Source organism: Sturnira hondurensis, unplaced genomic scaffold, assembly GCF_014824575.4.
Source record: "Sturnira hondurensis isolate 20B ecotype Veracruz unplaced genomic scaffold, ASM1482457v3 Scaffold0016462, whole genome shotgun sequence".
Lineage (NCBI taxonomy): Eukaryota > Metazoa > Chordata > Mammalia > Chiroptera > Phyllostomidae > Sturnira > Sturnira hondurensis.
In genome coordinates this window covers 10,826,926-10,850,311 of record NW_028089093.1, presented here as the reverse complement: position 1 = coordinate 10,850,311, position 23,386 = coordinate 10,826,926, and the positions used below count along the sequence as shown (strand labels likewise).

Genomic DNA, 23,386 nt, shown 5'->3' with positions numbered 1-23,386 from the left:
CCTTCTACAGAGTCTGTTAGCCACAGTGAGACACAGGTACATACAAATGAATTGCCTCTGAGAGACTATCCATTAGCACCTAGCTCTATGCTAGGCCTGATGACATTGCCTAAATCAAGACCCAGGTTAGGTTGTTAAGAATCTCACTTAGGTATCACAGATTCCAAAATATAAAGAAATAGATAATAGAACATGATTTTCTAGGCCATGGCTTTGAAATGGATCTTATCGTTTCACACAGAAGTGAAGGGTATGTGTTCACTCTCAAAGGCTGTCAGCGCTCAAGCTGCGTTTTGCCTTCACTAACAGTGATTTCTCTGGCACTGAAGATCTCAATTGTGGAGGAGAAGAGCTAAATTTCAACGTTTAGTAAAGAGTTTATCCTGGAACATGTTAGAGCAATAGACTGAAAAGAATTCTATTTCATTGTTAAAAGGGGTTACTTGCAGATTTCATGTTTTCTAACAGACACTACACTTCAGGCATTTGGGAGAGGTGGTTCCTAAATGGGACAGCAGAACGGAATCCCCTGGGGCAGCTTTAAAACACTAGGGGTTTACAAATCTCTACACAGACTGACTTAATTAGTCTGGGTGTGGCCTTGGCATTGGGATGTTAAAGCTTCCGGGTAAATGCAACTGCAGCCAACACTGATAGTCACTGTTCTGGGGTCTTGGATTTAACCATATCAGTCACTCCAAAAACTCAAAATATTGACTTTTTTTCTTGATCTAATTTCCTTTGTCTTATAAACTCATGATGGAGTTGCACATTGCTGATGAGAATGAAAGTCCAGAAAAAGGTGTCTCTGACCTCTGGTGTGGAATTGATTTTGGAGCATTAAAAATGTCTCTGGCCCTGGCTGGTGTAGCTCAGTGGATTAAGCTCGGGCCTTCGAACCACACGATCGAGGTACGATTCCCAGTCAGGGCACATGCCTGGGTTGCAGGCCAGTTCCCAGCAGGGGACTCACAAGAGGCAACCATACATTGATATTTCTCTCTCTGTCTCTCTCTCTCTCCCCTTCCCTTTCCCTCTAAGAAAAATAAATAAAATCTTTTAAAAAAATGTCTCTGAAGACCTAATTATTTTGAAACACATTTAAGGCAGGCTCCTTCATGCCTTTACTCTATTCCTCAAATATGACCAGATTGTGTGTGTGTGTGTGTGCGCGTGTGCGTGCCAGAGAGAGAGAGAGACAGACAGACAGACATACAAGGAACAGATTCAGATATCAGAGAAATGGAAAGGATTCTAAAAACAATTCCTCATCCCTACTACTACTATAGGTGGTTTAGAATTTCCCATGGGCATCTGAAGGCCATCTGGCAAACTGGAGCCAAGCTATTTGGCAACTTACCAGTCAGATAGTCATAAGGATGTGCATAGTTAGAGGTGCTGCTAGGAATCTGGAGGTAAATAAAACAAAGCTAAGCCCAGCAAAGCTGCTTTGCCTCAGAGCCTTAGAGAAACCTCATTTAAGTGCAGTCAGATCGCTTCCTTGGCATTTCAACTGAACACCCCTCTCAATTTAGTTTATAACCATGATAAAACATAGATGTAATCCCTGCTAGCAGAATTATTAATGTCCACAATGGGCTTGAAGCCAATATTCTAAACCAATTTAAGATAACATTTTTATTCTAAAACTGGCCTCTTCAATAAATTGATTGTGCTTCTTTTACGGCACTTGCCCTGGTGCGGCTGGTGTAATAGTTATGTAGTTCGTTTATCCTGCTGCCTAAAACAATTGCTCACCGAGAAAGAGGACTCATACCACACATTTCTTCGTACTTAATAGACATAGCAGGCAACACTTCACAAGACAGGCATTCTAAAATACCCGGGGAATTCAATGCAGTTCTTGGGTACTTTTCTTTTACTTGGATAACATATTAAAGGAATCTCTCTAAAGTAGGGTGGGTGAGTGGGAATCAAAAGAGTAAGAGACAGATGGACACAACATTCTTTGTAAAAGCCTAAAAACTTTTCCTCATATTGACCCATAATTTGCTAACAATCAATCCTGACCAAATTTTCCAATTTCTACTTTAAGGCAAACATAGTTTGTGCTGTTGGAGCTTAATTCAGATACTATATAACCTTGAAAAATGTCTATGCTAGTAATAGACCTGAGAAAATTTATCTTTAGTTATTGAAAATCTAGTATTTTTACCCAGAAGCTATTTAAAAAGGTTTCAGAATTCTGTCTTATTATCAATATGTATTGCAAAATCTGGAAATCAAAGATAGATATTTGTTTTAAAGGTAATTTCCCCTAAGTGCTATGGCAAGGAATTTCATTTCCAAAGTACAAAGAGATGATGCATCTTAACTCTAGGCCACCTTTAAATCAATTCCTGCTACACAGTCCATCAGCACCTGGGCTCTGAGGCTTCCTCCATTTCATGAATAATTACAGGCTAAACTTGATCATCTTTTTTTCCTCCCTCCCTTATGCTGAGTGAAATAAGCCAGGTGTTGAAGGACAAATACCATATGATCTCACCTTTAACAGGAAGCTAAACAACAAAACAAACAAGCAAGCAAAATATAACCAAAGACACTGAAATAGAGAACAGGCTGACAGTGACCAAAGGGGAGAGGGGAGGGAATTTCAGGGGAAATAAGGGATGGATTTAGAGGAACCTATATAAAGGATACATGGACAACAACTGAGAAGGATGGAAATGGGAGGGAGGGGGGAGCATGGCAGGGTGGGATGGGATGGGAGTAATAGACAGAAAACTGTACTTGAAAAATAATTAAATAAAAAAATTGGAAAAAAAAAGAAGAACCAAAGAGGGGACATGAGGAAAACAAATTCAATTTGAAAAACTGCTAGATAAATATATTTCACATGTTAAATTTCTAATGTAACGTCTGAGATACCTACCCATACTGCCTGTATGGAAAGGCATCAAACACATAGCAGAAAGTTAAAAAGACAGGAGATGAATTAAACCAATGTACATCACTATAAGATTCCATGAAGATAAACAGTTGAAAATGAGCACATTAGAAGAGACATAGCTGTTACGGATATAGAAGGAAAGAGAAGCCATCACTTCCTCTCCCCTAACATCGGAATATCTCATCGTTCTGCAGCTCAGCCACATGCGCTTTCCTTCAACAAAACACAGCCTATTGCAGGTTCTTTTCCTCCAGGAATGGAAAACGGCTTGTAGCAGTGTAGATGGTCTATCCAAATAACCAGAGTTCATCATATGAGCATAAAGCTCTCTTTGCTTGCCCTACTATGAACATCAAAATAAAAAATACAACTGCATAGAACATATACATTACCGGATCCCCTGAAAAACTGACAATTACATTTTCACACAAAGGTTTTAAAACTCCCATCACATCAGCAGGTTTTGAGTACTAATGGAAAATGGAATTGATGCAATTATGTTGCACAGTGGCAGGAACCGTGGCTTTTAAGAGAATCGGCTTAAAGAAAAAAATCCCAGTTGCATGTGCATTAAAGCTGTCAAGATGCTAAACTAAAGATCTGCTCTTTGTGCCCAGCTACAGCCCTGCCTGACTCCAGAAAGTAACTTTCTGAAGCCATGCCAAGCCCTTTGCTGGAAAATAACATCTTAATCGGTTTCTTCTAATAAAATTCAAAATGCTCTTTAGGCAACAATAATACACTCATTGTTTTATTCCAGCTTAATGTTCTGATCTCTTGGAATGTTCTGAGTATTACTATTCACAGAGAAAAAAACAATCCCTGAGTCTGAATTTATGGAGCAACAATCTGTCCGGATGGACCAACAAAAGTTGGAAGCTTTTAATACCAGAGAGACTGCTCCTATTTGAAACCCAGATTTGTACATAATGGCAATGAGACTCCAATCTCTTGCCATTTTTTGCATATTACTCTTAAATAATAACATTTAGGTGTGAATACAGAACTAGGTTGACAATGTTTAAGGAATGTTTAAGGCTTTTATTGAGAACCGACACAAAATAAATTATTCAATAAGTCTTTTCAAATAAAGGGGTAATGTAAGACATGAGGTTTTGTTTTTGCTTGAATTATGACCGCTAGTGTATATTAAAGATGTTGGGAAAGTTATAAAAAGAGCTCTAAAATAATCACCACATCCTACTGTCAAATCTAATACATGGCTGGATGTCATCTCAAGTATCTTCAGTAAAAGTTTGAAAAAGTTTGAAATCCAGTCTACTGTGTGATTTGTGCACTTACAGATGTAAGTCTAATTCAGTAATGAAATCCAGTAAAAATATCACTTATTTTATATAAGCCAATTTTATACTTTGCCTCTATTCATCTACTCATTAAACTAGAGGTCTGCGGGTTAAGACTACAGTTCTGGCCCTGGCTGGTGCGGCTCAGTTGGCTGGAGCGTCCTACAGTAAACTAAAAGGTCACGTGGGTTTGATTATCGGTCAGGGTGCATGTCTGGGGTATGGGTCTCATCCCCAGATGGGGTGTGTAAATGGCAGCCAACCCACATTTCTCTCTCACACCGATGTTTCTCTTCCTCTCATTCACACTCCCTTACCTTCTCCCTAAGATTATAAGCATGTCCTCAGGTGAGGATTAAAAAAAAGAATTAGTGTTCTGTTGGAATTGTGTTTTTACAGGTAATGGTCTCTACCATTTAAAAGAAGCTGTGGCCACACACACTGCTATACCCGATCCTAATGTCCCTTTACTCCGTTTCTAGTTTTGTTAGTGCTGTGTTCAAATCTTCAGACCCATCATGTTATCCAATTTCTGTATCAGTAATGAATGAAGTGCCAACGTGGAGCACCTCACACAGTTTGTACAGAGTTATGTCCATTGACAAAATAGAAAAAGACTTTTCTCATCTAAATTTTATGAAATGAAGATTTTAGAAATGGAAGCATACAATAAAAGACTGTGTCTTGCATGCTATAATTGGGACTTTCAATTAACGCTAACTATAGTAACAATGGCAACCTGGGTTGCAAGACTTCACTGTCTATAAAAGAAGCAAGTATAATGAAATAAACTTATGAATGTATTTGTGATTCCTTTACATGTCATTTGCTGTATTTGCATTCCTGTTATCTGTACTAAAAACGAATTATCCACTTCTGGCAGGTTCTTTTTAAAAAATATTTTATTTATTTATCTTTAGAGGGGACGGGAAGGAGAGAAATATCAATGTATGGTTACCTTTCTTGAGTCCCCTGACTGGCCTGCAACCCAGGCATGTGCCCTGACTGGGAATCGAACCGCGATCGCATGGTTCGCAGGCCCACGCTCAATCCACTGAGCTACACCAGCCAGGGCCACTTCTGGCAGGTTCTTAATCAGCAAGTCATTTTGCTCTCACTATTACTAGTCATCAAGTAATACTGGGGCAAGGATCAAATACTTACTTAAGTCACCGCAGTTTCTTGTTCCCTCCAAGCTGTTTACTGAACATCCAAGTGTTACAGTAACATTTTAAGTACTAAAGTGTTTGTGAAGCTAAGTATATAGTTATTTTATAATTATAAATTTGTGGTATTTGAAACTTTAAAGTAAGAAAACATAATATCAGAAACACAACAGCTTTCTTCCTGACTTCTCAGTTTTCGGTATATGCATTTACAAGGCAGTGTGCACTTGGGAACCACTGAACTCACTGAAATGTAACAGATCTTACTCCTGTAGTATGTGTCTGTGTGTGTGTACAGATAACGCATTTATTTTTATCAGATATCTATGCCCTCTCCCTAATTCTGCCTTTAGCACGAGAAATTCTATACTAAGAAAAGATGTGTTCCACTGAAGAATTTAGCAACAGCTTCATTATTGCTCTAACTCCTACAGGGACTCAGGATTTCCTTCTGTGAGACCAGCAATCTAATCCTCTACTTAAAGAAAAAGTGGCAGGGGCGGGGGGAATGGAGACAACTGTACTTGAACAACAATAAAAAAAAGAAAAGAAAGAAAAAGCTCTTTATAGTGTTAACACTGAAAAGAACAAAAACAGGAAAAGAAAAAGCAATTATCTACTGTGAAACTATATTGCTTCGAGTCCTTTGGCTTATTAATTCCATATAGACTGCAGACTTGACATTAGCCATCTCACTATATATAAAATTAAATACAAGCAATCTTATCATCAAAGTCTAGTGTCTGTTCATTTTTCATAAGAAAATAGTTTCAGGGAGGTAATAATTTAGAAATTTATTAGGTAGAATATTTCATACTTTTATTATCAATAATCTCAAATGCTAGCAAGTTGTAAAATTGCAAAGGCAAGAATATTAAGCACTTTTATTGACATTACTTCAAATTAGAGCATAACATTATATTAACTGTTTTCCTTCTAAGGCAATACATAAGTGAGCTGAGTAGAATACTTTATTCTAGAGATAGATGAAGAGAAGATGGGATCCTGATATACATTCCACATCAAATGTAAACCTTAATTACAAGAGAAGTCACTTGGGGAAGGCAAGAAAATTATGTTCATTAATTTACATGAATTAGCTACAAATAAAAATGTAAATGTAAATTTTTTTAAAATGTAAATTTTTGGCATTTATGTATTGCCTCAATTTTCTCAAAGAGAATTTAAAGACATTCTAATGTGGTGTTAAATATATTTAAAGTCTGAGATATAATAATCCACAAATTATTGCTAAAAATAAGTAGTTTAAAACTTGAGGTATGTTCAAGCTACACTATTGGGCATACTTTGGAAAACAAATTTGTTAATATTCATATTAGTGGCCTAGCATTTCTGCAGATATTATAATATGCATTTTCAGAAGGTCTCTGATTTCCTACAAGTGCAGTTCATAATTAATTTCCTCTTATTTTCTGTTTCCTTCTTCTAGTCTTGTCTCTGCCACCATCAGGCTAAAGGTCCTTAGCCAAGATATTTACCCCTCCTGGGTTTCCATGCCTAGTTACTTAATAGACAATCTGTAATAAATGAGATATCAGGTGGAAATTTTCCAAAAAGTAAAACGCACTCTGAAGAAGTAACAGGACTATTTAGTGCTCACAGAGGCACTTAATTCCCACTGAACGATGGAAGGTTGAAATGACTGTTTTTGAAAAGCATGCATCTTGCAAATTAGAATACACTTGCCATCCACTACAGCTCAGCACATTGTTTCACGACTAGCGCTGCCCTAAAATAGCACATGGCTCAGCACTGAGCTCTGCCTCGTACGTGTCCTTGCCAACTCATGCTCTGTTCCCTGTGTTTAAATTTGTTTTCATTAACAACACAGGTCTTCAGGAACACATAAATCAAAATGCAGGAGGCAAAGAATGCTGGAATTTGCTCAAAGCTTGCAGCTCTTTTTCTCAATACTTTTATTATTTGACAATAATGGAACTAAAACAAAAATGATAATTTTTTTTCTACTCATCATATAAAAGGTATTTAGGAAATGGAAAAATGGAGTGTGTCTCAGTATATAGTTAGTTGACGCTACAAAGGTAGCCATAAAAAAGAACATTTGAATTATTTTTAAGAGAAAGTAGACTATATTGATTTCATAGAAACATTCTGATTTATCTGCACAGAAGAGAGGAAAGGGAATAATAAGTTTTTCTACAGCTATCCTTTGAGGTCAGACTTGTTCCCATGAACAAAATGGAGATCTTTCCTACAGCAACGAAATAAACATGTTCCAGAGGGGCAATTCCTTCACCCTCATCCTGATGAATTCAAAATTGAAGGGGGAATTAGGGATGCTGTAAAGAATGAATTTATTTCCTTCATTTCCAAGAAGACGTGTTTTAAAAGAAAGGCAAAAGTGTACTGTGACACCTTGAATATGATAAAATAAGTTTATAGAACGCCTTCTTAATAATATGTTCTTTTCTTTTAATTGTGACTTTTGTAAACCTTAAAACTTACTCTAGCCAAGTCTACAAATGTGGCTACGACTCTGCAGTTTGACTGGTTATATTCATGTCCCTTTGCATCCCTGTGACCTCAGGAGTTACCTTCTCTTCATCTCCATTTATGACGCTAAACAATGCTATCAGAGAGTTCAGTGAGATCAATGAACATTTATAACACATACTTTTCTCCTCATATGTGAACACCAACATATCAGTGTTTCATCAACATGTGAACAGATTTAAAATAAGGTATCTAGCATCACTTAAACAATATTCATTTGATAGAAAGTTTAATCACAAGTATTTATGCATATTTATGAATAATAATGGAATATGACACTTTTTTCATGAAACTGCCATGGTTGGATGACTGAATAAACATACATATAAGCTCATTCTTCTGACTTCAGATCACTGAAGCATCTGTTTTCGGTTCCCAATTGTAGGAAACTTGTACCTTCAGGGATGGCTTAACATCACATAATCTTTCGGCAACACAAGCTAATTAGAATGTAAGAAAATTCACCTTGGATAAGAATTACTTTTTTTTTATGACAGGGTTTCTAACTTTTTTCCTAAACATCTTTTAAAAAAGAGATCCACAGCATACCATTCTTAACAGTCTACTAATAATTCCCATGAAACTTTCTTTGCCCTACTTAAAACTTCCCTCCTTCAATGTAAGTCTATGAAAGAGATTTTGTTTTATTTTGACTGCTAGTTCCTATATAAATATATATTATAGGGAAAATAGACATATGAAATTCCTTGGTAATTTTTCTCATCTTCTATTCCCATTGTATTTGATAACAGTTTTAATTTTCTCTTTACATCAAACTTAGTGCTACTCTACTTAAGACTACAGTTCAGCAATGTTCAGTGCACCCTTGCATTCCATTCATCAGTTCCTTCCTGATTTCAATGACATTCTCACAGAGAGAAAACACAGAGAGCTTCTTATTTACACAGCACCCCTTATTGAGTTTGGCTTTATCAAACCATGCAGGTGCTATTTAAGATGTTTAACTGACATTGAATTGAGACCATCAGAGGGGGATTTAAAAGAAACTGCAGTAACACAACTTAGTTCCCAAGAACTAAATATTTCAGAAGATTCAATACAACCAGAATGAGCTTTCTTCAAGATTAATGGAGAAATCAAGAACAATTGCCTTTATTTTTATCTCTTGGGCAACCATAAGACAAACTGTCTTCAACAAATGTGCCTTGAAAGGTTAATGCTACCAAAGTTCATAAAGAGGCAATTTATTATTTTGAGTTTATTGTGTAATAACAATACATCAGCTTTTGGGGTTAGCTCACTAGTTCACAGGGGTCCTTTTATTTGTTGTTTATTTAACTAAGCTTCTTGTCAAATGAAGCAGATATTACAAGAGAGAAGACGTTTCATAAAATTCCATCTTCTTTCATTTATATACTGTCAATGACCTGGAGACTTTTGTAACTGTATTAATAAAAACTCAGCACTGAAAGAAGGCAAAAGGAATCACAGAGTAAATAACTTAAAGAACTGATAATCCTATGCAAGCCTAGACTTTACACTTAATATACATGTTGCCCAGTAAAACTCACTGTGACATTTTTATGCCTTTAAAGCACTGTCATCCATATATAAATGTAAACGTAAAACTAAAACCTGGTCTGGAAAATTGGCCAACATAAGCTAAGGAAAAATGTATCCAAATAGTAGAAACCTTTATGAGGTTTCAGTCTTTTGACTGTCATTTTGCTTTTGAGTTTTAGGCAATTATTCCAGGCTTCAAAGGAGTGAGGAGCAGTTTATTAGTAGGACATCTTTACTATTCTAGAGAACACAGCAAAGAATTAATAAGACTAGTAATTGACTTTCTGCCATACATTTAACTATCCATGAATTTATTTTGAGATTTCAAAGCTTAATAAGTGTTTTGAGATATTTCCATTGGCACCTTAATAACTCATAAGAGTTTCAGCCAAAAGAAAAACTGAAGTGGAGCCAGACTGCCGCTGACTCAGTAAAATAATATTCAGGCTTTTTGAGGCTGTGGGATACTGAAAACACCTTAGTCTTATCCCACTTCTTTATTTCAAGATATTACCTTTCTGGACCTAAAAATGTTAAAGATGATAATCCAGTATTCATCACAATTACTCTAAAAAGTAATGCCTGAGCCCTGGCCAGGGGGTTCCACTGGTTGCAACACCGTCCCATACACCAAAAAGGCTGCAAGTCTGATTCCCATTCGGAGTCTGTACCTTAGTCTCAGGTTTGATCCCCAGTTGGGGAGGTTGTGGGAGGCAACCCATCCATATTTCTCTCTCCCGTGTGTCTCTCTCTGTCTCTCTCTCTTTCTGTCTCTCCCTCCCTCTCCATTCTTTAAAATCATTTAAATATGTGTGTGTGTGTGTGTGTGTGTGTGTGTACATATATATTTGATCTCCTTGGATGAGGAGTAAAACTAAAACAGTAATGCCTGATAACTCAGAGGTTTGTACTGGAAAGACAAACAAACAGTCATGTGACTGAACGACTGCTCCTGTGGTAACAGATGGAGCTGCTGTGTATCCTGGGTGAGTTAACTTCTGAACTGCAGCTAATATCCAATCTTAAAAATAAAAAAGGAATTTTGCTATTTCAGCAACAATATACATATACTTACTACCTTGTACAAGATTAGTGAATCCAGTAATTAAATCTTAATTAAAGTGCTGAATTTAAGGTCTATGAATTTCTTTATACACAAAGTATTCCAAAGAGCAGATATTCCTGAATAAATTTCAAAGTAATCACCAAAAGTATGAAAGAAATCTGATATACTATATAATAGCCATTGTTGTAAGTGTAGTATATGACCTATATTTGGTATTTATATGGATATAGTTGTATTTTATTTATATATTTCTATGAATATGTTTACACAGATATATTTCATTTCATATTACAGAAATTATTCCACATGCCTTCCTTCCTGAGGTTCCATGGTACTCTTAAATGCTCCAATTTCAAGCCACTTACTATCTGATGACAATAACTAGAAATCAACCAAGTAGACTTGGTTGAACTTAATAAGAGTTCTTATTGAGCTTATCATTAAACCATGGTCTTTAAAATAAACTTAAATTCTTATTAAGTTCAAGTTTATTTAAAACGGACTTAAAAATAGAATCCTCAAAAATTCCTCTCTCATGTTTTTTATATTTTATTGCAATAATGAAGACATGGATACCTGCTGCTTTCTACCCACTGTCATTGTTTTAAATTATCCAAGATTCACTAAAGGGTGGTTGCTGTGTACCAAGGCTCTACTGGCTGGGGAAGGGTAGTGGTGAGGTGTAGTGGTGAGGTATAGTGGTAAGGTGTATCAAAACTTATGTTAATTCAACACTCATTAAGCAATATATCAGTCTCCACGTAAGTGGAGGGGAAGTCATTAGAGTGCAACTGAAGACCATCTCTCTGCCTTAAAGAAATGTATAAATTCCAAGTCTAATGCAAGAATGTGTATTGTGCTGTAATGGGATGGGTTCTATATAGCCCCCAACACATTTTACAAACTTAATTCATTTAATTTTTGACAAAGTTATATGAAGTATGTATTAGTCCCATTTTACAGAGCATAAAATTCTGCATTAGAGAGATTAAGTAAATTACCCCAATGTGGCATACCCAGAAAATAGCAGACAATCATGATTCAAAACTGGTTTTGTATGACTTAAAATCCCTGAATTTTTCAAAATGACTTGTTTCATTTTCTTCCCTTGCGTGGGTCATTTACACAAAATATTCTTGGAAGTACTAAAGAGATTATTCTAGAAGGAGGTAGTATTTTAAAAACAAAACTAAGCTTAAATATCACATAATTATCGGCAACAAAGAGTATTAGAAATAATTTTGTACAATTTTTTAACTGGTCAGGAAACTGAAGTTCTCATAAAGTTTCAGAATTAATTAGTAAAGAATTAAAGATTAAAAACCATGATATTTCGGTTTCTATGTAAATGCTGTTCTTACTATACCACATTGCCAATCAAACATTCATACATTTATGTATATCAAAAATTAGTCCATTTAAGTATATTTCCTAATATTTTAATTTTAAAAATTAGAGGCCAAAGAAATCTTGGTAAACATTTACCCTACTTTATTACAAGTAAAATTTTGTCATTATTTTTCAGCATACAAGAAAAAGGATTATACACATACATAATACATTTCAGAATTAGGATTATGACCAGGAATAATCAGGATATTTAATAATGGAAAAGAGGGTAATTCATCAGGAGACATAATATTCCTAAATATGTCAGTACCTAATATTAAAAATTAAAAAGCATGAAGCAAAAACTGATGGAACTGAAAAGATAAGCAAACAAATCCATAGTCTTAGTTGGAGAGTTCAACTTCTTCTGTCAGTAACTAAAAGATCTTGTAGACAGAAAATCAGTAATGATATAGAGAACATAGCAAACCATCAACTGATTGAACCTAACTGGTAATACCAGAACACTGCAGCTAATGCAGAATATACTTTTTTATATAGACTATATTCCATGTTATAAAATGAGTTTAAATAGACTTTAAAGAATTGCAAGCGCATGACGTATGTTCTCTGACAACAAGAAATGAAACCAGATACTTATAACAGGTATCTATCTATAGATAGATACACATACAGATATAGACATAGATATAATACCCAAATATTTGTAAATTATAAAAAATATTTCTAAATAAGCCGAGGGTAAAAGAAAATGAGGAAATTAGAAGACATATTAAACTCACTGAAAATTAAAACACATTTATCAAAATATGCGGGCACTGTTAAAGCACTGTTTCAAGGGAAATTGATAGCACAAACAGTTATATTTTAAAAAAACTGCTCACCGTGATTCAAATCTCCATAATAAGAGGTTAAAAAAGAACAAATAATACATAAAGCAAGAAGAAATAAGATAATTAAATTTTAGATAATAAATCAAAGAAATGTTAAAAAGAAAAATAATTGAAAAGACCCAAAAGTTGACTATTTAAAGAGATCAATAAAATGGAAAAATTGATCTCTACACAGATCAGTCAGAAGATAAAGAAAGTAAACATGAAATGAAATTAAAGAACATTACTACAGATCCAACAGACATGAGGGAAATAACAGGAATAACTTATGTTAATAAATTGAACATCCCAGATTTATCATCTGAATTGTTAGCTGAGAAAGTCATTTATTATAAGAACGTTTCCAATTTTTAATTAGAAACAATATTTAATACTTTTAACTCAGTAATCACATTTTATACCTATTCAAATGCAGACAGTATTTTCATTTCCCCAAAGCTCAGAAACTTTTATTAAAATTACATGCAACTACATACTTTTATCGAATTATTTTGTATTTACTCCTGATTTTATAAAACATTATATCTAAAATATCTACTGGATAAATGCAATGCTTCCCCACAATTTTTGTCTCTCGTACATCTGTATTCTTGCCTTTCCATGTGACCTTTATAGATTCCACAGATATAGAACACAGTGGGAATAATACTATAAAATACAAATCTGTTACAAACTTGTAGATTTGCTTTCATCAAAAATACAGCTTAAAGACATCTGCACAAACTTTATATTCATTTGAAGAACTATTTGGCATAAAATAATGTTTATAAAAATTATAAAATGTGATATCTACAAGTCTCTCTTAACATGCAAGATTTATCTAGCAGAAATGCAACTAACTAATAATAACTAAAGTACATTCCCCCAAACGACTGATGACCATCTGGCTGACCTTAAACTAGATCAACAGATATGGCAAATCTGTAAATCGTTTCTTAAATGTTATCAGTCTATCATTCCATCACCAGAAGAAAGGATGGAACTTGGATGGGAGAAGGGATGTCCTGTGTCACACACCTTTAAATCAATTGTGATTCTTAATTTGACTATCAATAAGATGAGACTATGAGAATTCTCCTAAAGTTGCCCCCAGAAAGAGACGGGCAGAGGACCAAGTTAGAGTAAAGAAGACAAAAGAGGCAGGAGGCAACATGATTATGGGAGACTATACAGATCAAAAGACCTCTGCCCGATGTAACTGGAAATTACTTAAATTTCCTCAAAGGCCTCTTCCAAGTCCTGATTTTTGGTTGTGAAGTAGTTATGGAAATACGGAAACATGAAATAAATGAAAGAAAACATCTATATGTATTTAAATTAATATATATTCCTATATAGAATGGGGCAAAAGTAGGTCTACAGTTGTTAGGACATGAGACAGAGTCTATTCTTTTATTATTATTTACTACCTTATTATTTTCCACGTGAAAAACTGCAAACCTTCTCTTTCCCCACCACATATATGTCAAACCTATACAAAATTCTATATTTTGATGTCAAGACTAAACTACTTTGGAAGAAACTGAGTAAAATACTCATTGTTATACTCAGATAAATTGTCATAAAATCACTGAGAAATTTTAAAGAATAAGAAATTTGGAACAGGTATCTAAAACAGGTATACTATTAAGAAAGTGGTTATAAATTTATGATTGAAATTTAAACATTTTAACAATTGTTTTTGCCCAAGGTACTTTTCCTATGATACTTTACCTAATATATGGTTTATTTTAGGAGATATTTTGTATTTAATTTAGAAATTATGGAATTTTCATTAAGTATGTTTTCCTTATTGGTGTATCTCTTTATAACAGTGTCTGAATTAAGTGATATTTTATCTTTCTAATTATTTCCTATTAAGACTCTTGGGAAGAATAAAATATAAGCAATTATAAAACTTTCAGATAAATAGCTTATTGTATTATATTGTATTCTATATATATTATAAATTAAGTAAGTCTTATTTTGCTAGAATCTGTTTAGAGTTTGAGAGCATTTAAAATATTAGAGATGTAGTATTTTTAAAAGCCCATCATAACTTCTAGTCACTCTACCCACAGCAGCTACTATCCTGCATAATACTGAAATGTGGTTTTAAATGATTATACTATAGAACTTCCTTAATGACAAATTGTAATTGTCTCTTCAAGTACACACTTGATGAAATACCCCTGGTGACATGCATGTTTTTAATACTTACCTTTATTGGATTAAGTTTATGTTAAAATTTTTGGTTAATTTTTTAAGATTTTATTTATTTATTTTTAGAGAGGAAGTGAAGGAGAGAAGGAAAGAAATATCAATGTACGGTTGCCTCTCGTAAGTCCCCTGCTGGGAACTGGCCTGCAACCCAGGCATGTGCCCTGACTGGGATCGAACCAGGATCCTGTGGTTCTCAGGCCTGCGCTCAATCCACTGAGCTACAAACAGGTTTGGAGACCCAATCTACAAGAGCACTCCGTCTTCCCTATATAGACAGAAATATAGAAAATAGGGGGAAAACTGTGCTGCCCCTTAATGCTTTTTCCCTTATGCTATTAGATATTTCATAGCTCTCAATTTAGGAGAAAAGGTGTAAGCAGACTGTGAGATGCTTTAGTAATTCTAAAAAAAAAGGGCACTTCAAAGGATCTGTTTTTCTTTCTTCACAACTAAGGGTAATGCCTGGCTTAGAAAGTAAGGAAGCAATTAGAAGCTTACACATTCAAATTTTAAGTAAGTCTCTTCCAGAGTTTATGCTGACCTTGGATAAAGCACTTGGTGACAAAGGAGGGAGGAAGGGAAGGAAGGGAGGGAGGAAAAGGAAGTAAGGGAGCCATGTGACTGATACTTGTCAGTCATACTATTTAAAATTCAATGTAACAGCCCTGGATGGCATAGCTCAGTGGATTGAGCAGGGGCCTGAAAACCAAAGGATCATGGTTCAATTCCCAGTCAGGGCGCATGCCTGGGTTGCAGGCCAGTTCCCAGCAGGGGACTCATGAGAGGCAACCATACATTGATATTTCTCTCCTTCCCTTCCACTCTAAAGATAAATAAATAAAATCTTAAAAAAAAATTCAACATAACAGAGTTTCAAAGACATCCTACTGTAGGAGGGTTTTAGAGTGTGCTTTTTTAAAATGACAATAAAAATATGCCCAGTGACACTGAGGTTTATGCAGAGACAGACTTGAAAGAACTAAATATATATATATATATATATATATATATATATATATATAGAGAGAGAGAGAGAGAGAGAGAGAGAGAGAGAGAGAGCGAGCGAGCTATATAGGGAGATTATACATATAACCTAGCTCAGCACAGTTCTTTCTACGGATGAAGATAAGCACTCAGGTGTTTCTCAACCAAACCAGGTGAACATCAAGATCAGACATCTAGAATTTTGAGTCCTTCACCTTGCCATCCCCCCACCATGTATAAACAGAAGAAACGAAAAAAGAGGTAAAATATACTTCAAGAATTTTCATAGACAAATAATGCAATAAAGTGCTTTTGTCTATTAACCAATAACTTTAAGTAACCACATCATCCAAAACCCATGCCCATCAATATTTTTTAAATTAATGAATACACAACAATATTTTACTTTAATTTTTAATTAAAGTAAGTTAATTACTTAATTAATTAATTGAGTAATTAATTCTTTAATTTTTAACCTGGATAAGAAAAAAAAGTAAATAACATTCTCCCAAAGTATTTATCAACTTTCTTACCATTAAATGTTAAATAAACTCTTGCTTGGGGCTGAGAAGATCCTTTTACACAGATAGAACAAACAAATACTCCGACCAACATGCAAATTGCCTGGAATGCCATTTCTTCAGATTTTCAAGTTAATGTCCACAGGAAAATACCTTAAAAAAAGATAAGTTTCTTACATTTCATTTCGTATTTCAGGAACACACCCACACCCAGGTAAACAAAATCAGCAATCTAGACAGAGCTCCCCTTTACATGACATTTCTGAACTTTTATAGTTGTGCAAACAGTAGGAGGTGCTGTGACTTTGCTTCATAGATGTGAAAATGTGTACTCGTCTCATTTGGTCTGGAACTGTTTGCAAAATAGGAACTATTTCATCCTCTGAAACATAATGCTAATAATATTAAAGCAGGATGAAGCAACCAGGAAAAAGTTACTGATTCCCAAAGGAAAACCCAATTATTTCAATTTGATCTTCTAAAAATCACACTATGTTTAAATAACTTGAGCATGGTACTACTAGGTGTCAGTGGATGAAAACATCCCTTTCTACCATAACACAGTAGTAGTATGAAAATCCTACATGAAAATTCCCACTCACTTCCATAGCATTAACTCTTTTGGAGCAAATCATCTCTAAAATGATGTTCCTATGCATAAATTTACATGTGCTCAATTCCTGAAAACTAAAACCACTTGAAACAGTTACCAGCCAATATATGCGGATAGCCATGCAGCTGTTAAATGATGCAGATGAGGTAACCATGGACTGGTGCCAAATTCAAATGAGTGACCTAGTGGTGAGCAATCCAGTGAACCATGCATCACTCAATACATATTTAAAATAAATCACAGAAAGTGGCTGTCAAAATTCCAAAAGATAAATCAGAGAGACAAGGACTGTTTGAAACTGTATCTATAAAATGAGTACATGCTATTAACTAATATCTGAATACTGAGGAAGATCAGGTAATGTGTAACTGCAGGAGCTGTAGGAGCTCCAGGGGCAACATACTCTAAATCAACTCAGGACCATAAAAAATATCCCATCATTTTGAGTCTAGTATAATGATACACTCAAATGGCGTGGCACAAGTTCATCTGGAGAGCAATTTGTATAGGTGACAGCAATTCTAATCTTCAATATTATGTGGCTTTTTAATTAAAATCTTATCACTAATTTTATTCAATAAAACATGCCACTAAAATTTGTAAAGACGACTTCATTAACACAGAAGACAAATCACAAGGAAACTCAACATGCCACTTTAAACAAAAAATGTAAGTCGACTTCCTAGGTGGTACATCATGTCACAAGAGTTGGAAACAAAATTGTGTGCCTCTTTCATTCCACAGATGGAGGAAAGCCTAGTTTGTGTTGGTAATTTTCAAAAGAAACAGTTTCTTCCTGCTTCCACAACCTCTTCACCCTGTCATCCCTAAATTAATTTAGAAGAAAATTGATTTTACGGAATGACTTTCCCTTAGTAACTTGCTCCCTGGTACAAAGCCATAAATATGCCTAACCTTTGTCTCTTTACTAAGGAAACTGATAATATTTACACCCTTTTACATATTGCTATTATCAGTATTTTATCTGATATGTCTCCCCAGAAGTGACCCGTGCCACAAACTGCGAAATAATACTTAATACTACTAACAAGAATAGAGATGAAATGGCAGGTCAAATGAAGCGACTATACAGTACACTGCAACTTCCAGCCTACCTAGAGAAACGTGACTCGAGCCAAGTTAAGTGTCTTCCATATGCCCCACAACCCCTATTTTATAACTTCTCCCCTTTAATTCAGACACTCCGGCCGATTGTTGTTTACACTTCTTATAGAAACACCAATCACATGAAAGAAAAAGACTCTTTTATGTCCTTCTAGCAATTTTGCCTTAGAATTCACTGAAATCCTCAACTTTAACACTCCGCAGGTGTCACAACCTAAAGAAACAACTCAAGCCGGGCTCTCAGCAAGGGAAACAGTTCCCTGACAAACCGCATGTGCCCCTAAGAAAACGTGTAGACGTGAGCACAGCGACGTGTGAAAAGTCGAGACACGGACCCAAAAGTTGTATTTTGGTAAATCTGTAATTCTGAAAATAAGGAATCCAGCTTACCGAGGTGGGAAGAGATCCGCACGGAAAAATCAATTTTGCTACCGGGTTGGCTCCGCGCGTGTTTCTAGCCCTTTTCCCAGAAGACCTGAATTTCTAGAGCGTCCCGGGGGCGAAATTCTTTCTTCCCGGTCCTCTGAGTTTCTTTGTAAAGGAATCCTCAGCGTTGCGGGGCTGTGGCACCCGGAGCCCTTCTCCGCGCTCAATCAAGCACCTCGGAGTGAATGGAAATAGGCCGGGCGTGGGGGGCGAGCGCCCGGTGTCCGATTACAGCGACGCGGCGCGCGGCTCCCGCTGCCCCGGCGCGCCGCCCAGCCGGCTCGCTCTGCAGCCCTGCACGCCCGGCCGCATCTCCGCCGGCGGCCGCGAGGCCCCACCCAGGGCGCGCCCGCGGGAGGGTGGCGGGGAGCCGGGAGGGCGGGGCGGCCCGAGGGACGCGCCGCCGGCACAAGCTGGAATGCGCAGCAGCCGGCTGGAGGACAGGCGGAACTCCTCCGCTCCTTCCCAGTCCGCGGTGGAATCACCCACTTAACCGGAGGTGCGCCGAGGGTTTTGTTTGTTACTGGCAACCTTTGCAAGACATGCGGCCATAAATATCAAGTGCAAAGCAGTCTTCTTCGTTTTCTTTTTTTTTTTATTTTCCCAGAAAAAGATCAGTGCATCCTTTTAAGGCAGAGAGATGCGTCTTTAAAAGCGCACGAGTCTTGTCTTTTTCCTGCAGCAAATTTTCTAAAATCTCCCGTTAAACCAACAGTCTTGTCATAGAAGTTATCTTCTTTAATGGGCATTGTTTTCTATTGCGTTTCCTTAATGTGCAGAGGGCAGTAATTCTTTTGACCTCTCCACACTGGCTCATTTCCAGTACTTTCCCTCCAGGATACTACCAGAACGTAATTACAAAAAATTACTTAACAATTTTGTGTAAGAAGGCTGTTCTGAAACATGCCAACGGGTAGAGGTTTACAAATCTAGACGTCAGGGGTATATTTCTAGATCTATTTTCAGGTAAACTTGTTACACTGTGGGACTGACTTTGATGTTTAAATGACAATTATTTGCCCCATCATAATGAACTACGTATTGGAACAGCAGGGGAAATGAGCTTCCACCCCCATAAAGTGAACAGGTACTTGCTTAAAAATCACTGTGAGCTGCAGCCCAGCAGATGTCACTATACAAAGGAACTATGGAGTGCAATTTCTTCACCTTTTTTAAATTCATTTTCTTTATGAAGTAAAACAAATCACTTCATTCTTATAAACTGTATCATAGGAAATACTTCTGTGAAGGCAAAATCGTTGCTGGAGTGGGAGAGTTAACTTAAATCTCAGGTAGGAAAATGTGAAGCGGTGATTAAGATAAAGTTTTCACGTGTCTAAGCAGCACCTGTTATGTCCAGTCTACATAAAACTGCTTCTAACTCCCTGTATAGCTGAGATATAAAAGGATCATAAGAATTAAATTAAATGTGAATGCAAATTTAAGAGTTCAAAAATTATATTCCAGAGCCAATATCATCTTTATATGTCTGTTTATTGGGGGTGGGGAGGGGACCTCCTCATCTAATAAATGTATTACTTAAAATTTTTAATACAATTAAACTTTTTGTGATATTTTGTGATAGTGCAATGAAAATGTGAGCAGCTTCATGACAAAAGTTTGTAATTTTGAATTTAACCTACCAAACATCTAATAGTATTAAAAACCAGAAGCAAACATGTAAGCATAATGTACATTTCTCTGAAATACTTCTAAAACCAATTGAGGCCCAAGTTATATATTGACCATTATTATATTTCTACTGACATCTGCATCATCATTAACTTAATGAGGGGGAAGAAAAATATCATTGGAAAAAAGACTGTTAATCACACTCTGTGAAATTTGTGCAACAACTCCCACCTTGCCTGAATAAACTTCTTTCCAGTGTATTTAACTGAATGGTATTTGCTTCATACTGAGCCATTTAATGGTATTTGCTTAGCACAGAGACATTTACCATAGGCCAGGCCTCAAACTGAGTCCTGAGAATATTGCGTGCGAGGCATTAGCCAAGGCAGATTCCAGCACAGGGACACAAGTAGTGCTCATGGTTGCCTGAACTTTAGGCCATATAGTGACATTTTAAGAGTGGCAGAATGTGCCCCCAATAAGATTTATCTTGCCCTGTTTCTCCAAACTGCCCAGGAGCCTAAAACACCTTAACAAACCAGGACTTACATCGGAAACACTGGTGACCAGTGCCACTTTTCCAGGATGCAGTACTTGCCCCTGTCCTTAGAGGTGGAAAACAATATAAGCTAACTGAATAAGCTAGTTCAGGAAAGAGGGACATCAAATCTATCTACAAGACTAATGACCACAATTAAAATTTAGAGAATAGTAATTACAAAGTTTGCCCTGATCAAAATGTCTTGCGGGGGGGGGGGCAGTTAAAGTACTTAGAATCGATCTCATTCAAATGTTATAGAAATAGCACCACCTTTACACTGAAGTTTTGTGTTGAAGTACGGTGGCCTTATTTTTAATTTTGATATTTTTGGTGGTCCTTAAAAAAAGTCATTTAACTTAACCTCAGCTCAAACTGATTTGGAATGATGTACCTATATCTTCTTTGTGAGTTGTGCAGCTAAGATTCTCTTATTTCAAATTTAAAGGCAATAAATTGGTTTCAGATTTTTTCCCCATCATACAGAAAAGCTATATGAATAACCTTTAACTAGAGAATCTCAATTCTTCAGAGATTGAAAATTGTTTATTTATTAGTCATAGTCATAGCAAATAAAACTATTTGTCATGGGAGACCATGTACCATATATGTGCCAGGCGCTTTGTATATTATATGAACAACATTTTTAATGAAGTTACTATTTACAATCAGAAACACTGAAGGTTTTCCCAAAGTCACATATCCATGTGTAAATATTGAAATAGAGAAACAAACTCAAGCATGACTGACTCACCATCTTATATTTTTCTATATAAATCTGAGCAATTGTGACACTGGTTTCCTCCCCTCTCCTCTTCTCTTTAACTCTCCTCCCTCCTGTCTTCCTCCTTTTTCAACTTCTATATGCCAGACCTTTAAATTTCCCGAACTGTATCTTTAGAAAGTCTGTGCTTCAAATGGTTATTTACTTTGTTTACCAGAGCCTTACTTCTCCTTGGCTTCCCTTAGCTACTCTGAGGCCAAACCGGTCAAACAGGTCTGGTCTAGAAATCTGTGTGTGGAATTGTTATCTACACAGTTAATAAGCTTTAGTATTTCCTCCATTAAACTTGTTCTTTATTTTTTAATAAGGCTAGTGTATCTCAACTTTTATTGTTAAACCATTGATGACCTATATACCTGACTCTTGATCTCTTTCTCTGTTGGCATGTACTAGATCATGAATCTCGAATTGTGGGGTCTTTGGCATTGAACAAAATAAACCGAGGACAGTGGCTTCCTCTGGAAAGGAAAACTGGCCAAGAAGAGAATTGTCATTGTTTGTGTTTTTTAACCTTAGTAATTTTAAGCCAAGTGAGTGTATAAGCTTTTACCAAATTCTGAGTTTAATTCTTCAACATTTCTTTGAATACCTTTACACATCTCAAACACAATAAAGTACAAATTTCCCAACTCAACCAAAATAAGAGCATGTCCCATTATTTTGGATGTAAAAGTAGACTAGTAAGGAAATGCAGTAGGTAGAGCCTGTTTAGTGATTTTATTTTTTTAGGGTGTGCATGTGACAAAGTTGTAAACGAGTGTGCTGACCAACTCACACTTTCATCATGGGTAAAATGTCAATTCTGTGTTTGTTTTTTCCTTATTGGAATATTTTACATGAAAACTCAATGAGGGGATATTAACTATATATAACTGCAGTTGCAAAGTAACCAACAGCATTTAATAAATAATATTTGTCAGTAGAACATAATGCATAAACACCCACAGTAATACTTTTAAGAAAGGAAGCTGCTTTTATGGATCTATTGCATCCAAAGGTCTTTTTCTTTTCACCTGGGAGTACAAAACACTTTCCCGTACCTCCTCTCATAGGAGAGCCCTGAGAGGCCCGTGTAAGTGCCTCTGATTGTCAGATGTGTGTAATGAAGCTCAAAAATAATAACCAGCTGGAGCAAAGAATTTGGTACTGTTAGTTATGGCTAATTGACTCCCTCTAAGCCCTTCAACTTGGCCAAAGGCCTTTTCCATGTAATCTTCAGATTTTACTATTTTTCTACTTTTCATGGACTTTAAATGGTTGACTAGAAAGTAGAGTACTATTCAATTGTGTAAGCAACAATTTTCATATCCTAACAGAGGCATTCTCTACACCAGAAGTGCACCGGAAGGCAGAATGGTTTAAAGAGTATGTGTTATTTACTAATTTTAAAACAGCATTTTTAAAATCTTCATAAGAGTCCTCTAAAAATAAGATATTAGCGTCTCCTTTACGCAAACAAAAATGTCAGTTCAGAAACCTGAGGCACCTTCTCCCAGACAGTCAGTTCAGATCGGCCTGTTCCAGAGTGCTACACTCCCTGCTCCCTTGGTGTGTTACTCTAACAGTTCAGTAAGTAGGAAAGGGAAGCAGGAAACCTTGACCTTTACTCCTAGGCTATCTAAGTCCCAAAGAAGGTGTTTTTGTTGTTGTTGTTATTGTTTTTGTTATGTCACAGATTCAAATGATCAATGCAGGCATTTTATCTTTATAACGAAATTATGAACCATTTGAGAGCAGAATCACTGTGTAATTAATTGCCTTTGTATCTTTTAGAATAGCTAGAAGATGATTAGTAAACAGCCTTGACAT

General features: G+C 36.0%; 1 protein-coding gene across 1 annotated transcript in view; it reads right to left on the bottom strand.

Moving 5' to 3' along the window:
• Positions 1-18,922, bottom strand: part of SEMA3C (semaphorin 3C) — a 180,750-nt gene extending 161,828 nt beyond the window's left edge. The window contains exons 1-2 of the mRNA XM_037066161.1: positions 18,588-18,922; positions 16,472-16,612 (exon numbers count right to left, since the gene is read on the bottom strand). Coding sequence (XP_036922056.1) covers positions 16,472-16,574 — 103 coding nt within the window. The 5' untranslated portion in view covers positions 16,575-16,612; positions 18,588-18,922. The remainder of the gene's footprint in view (positions 1-16,471; positions 16,613-18,587) is intronic.
• Between the last annotated feature and the right edge of the window lie 4,464 nt (positions 18,923-23,386).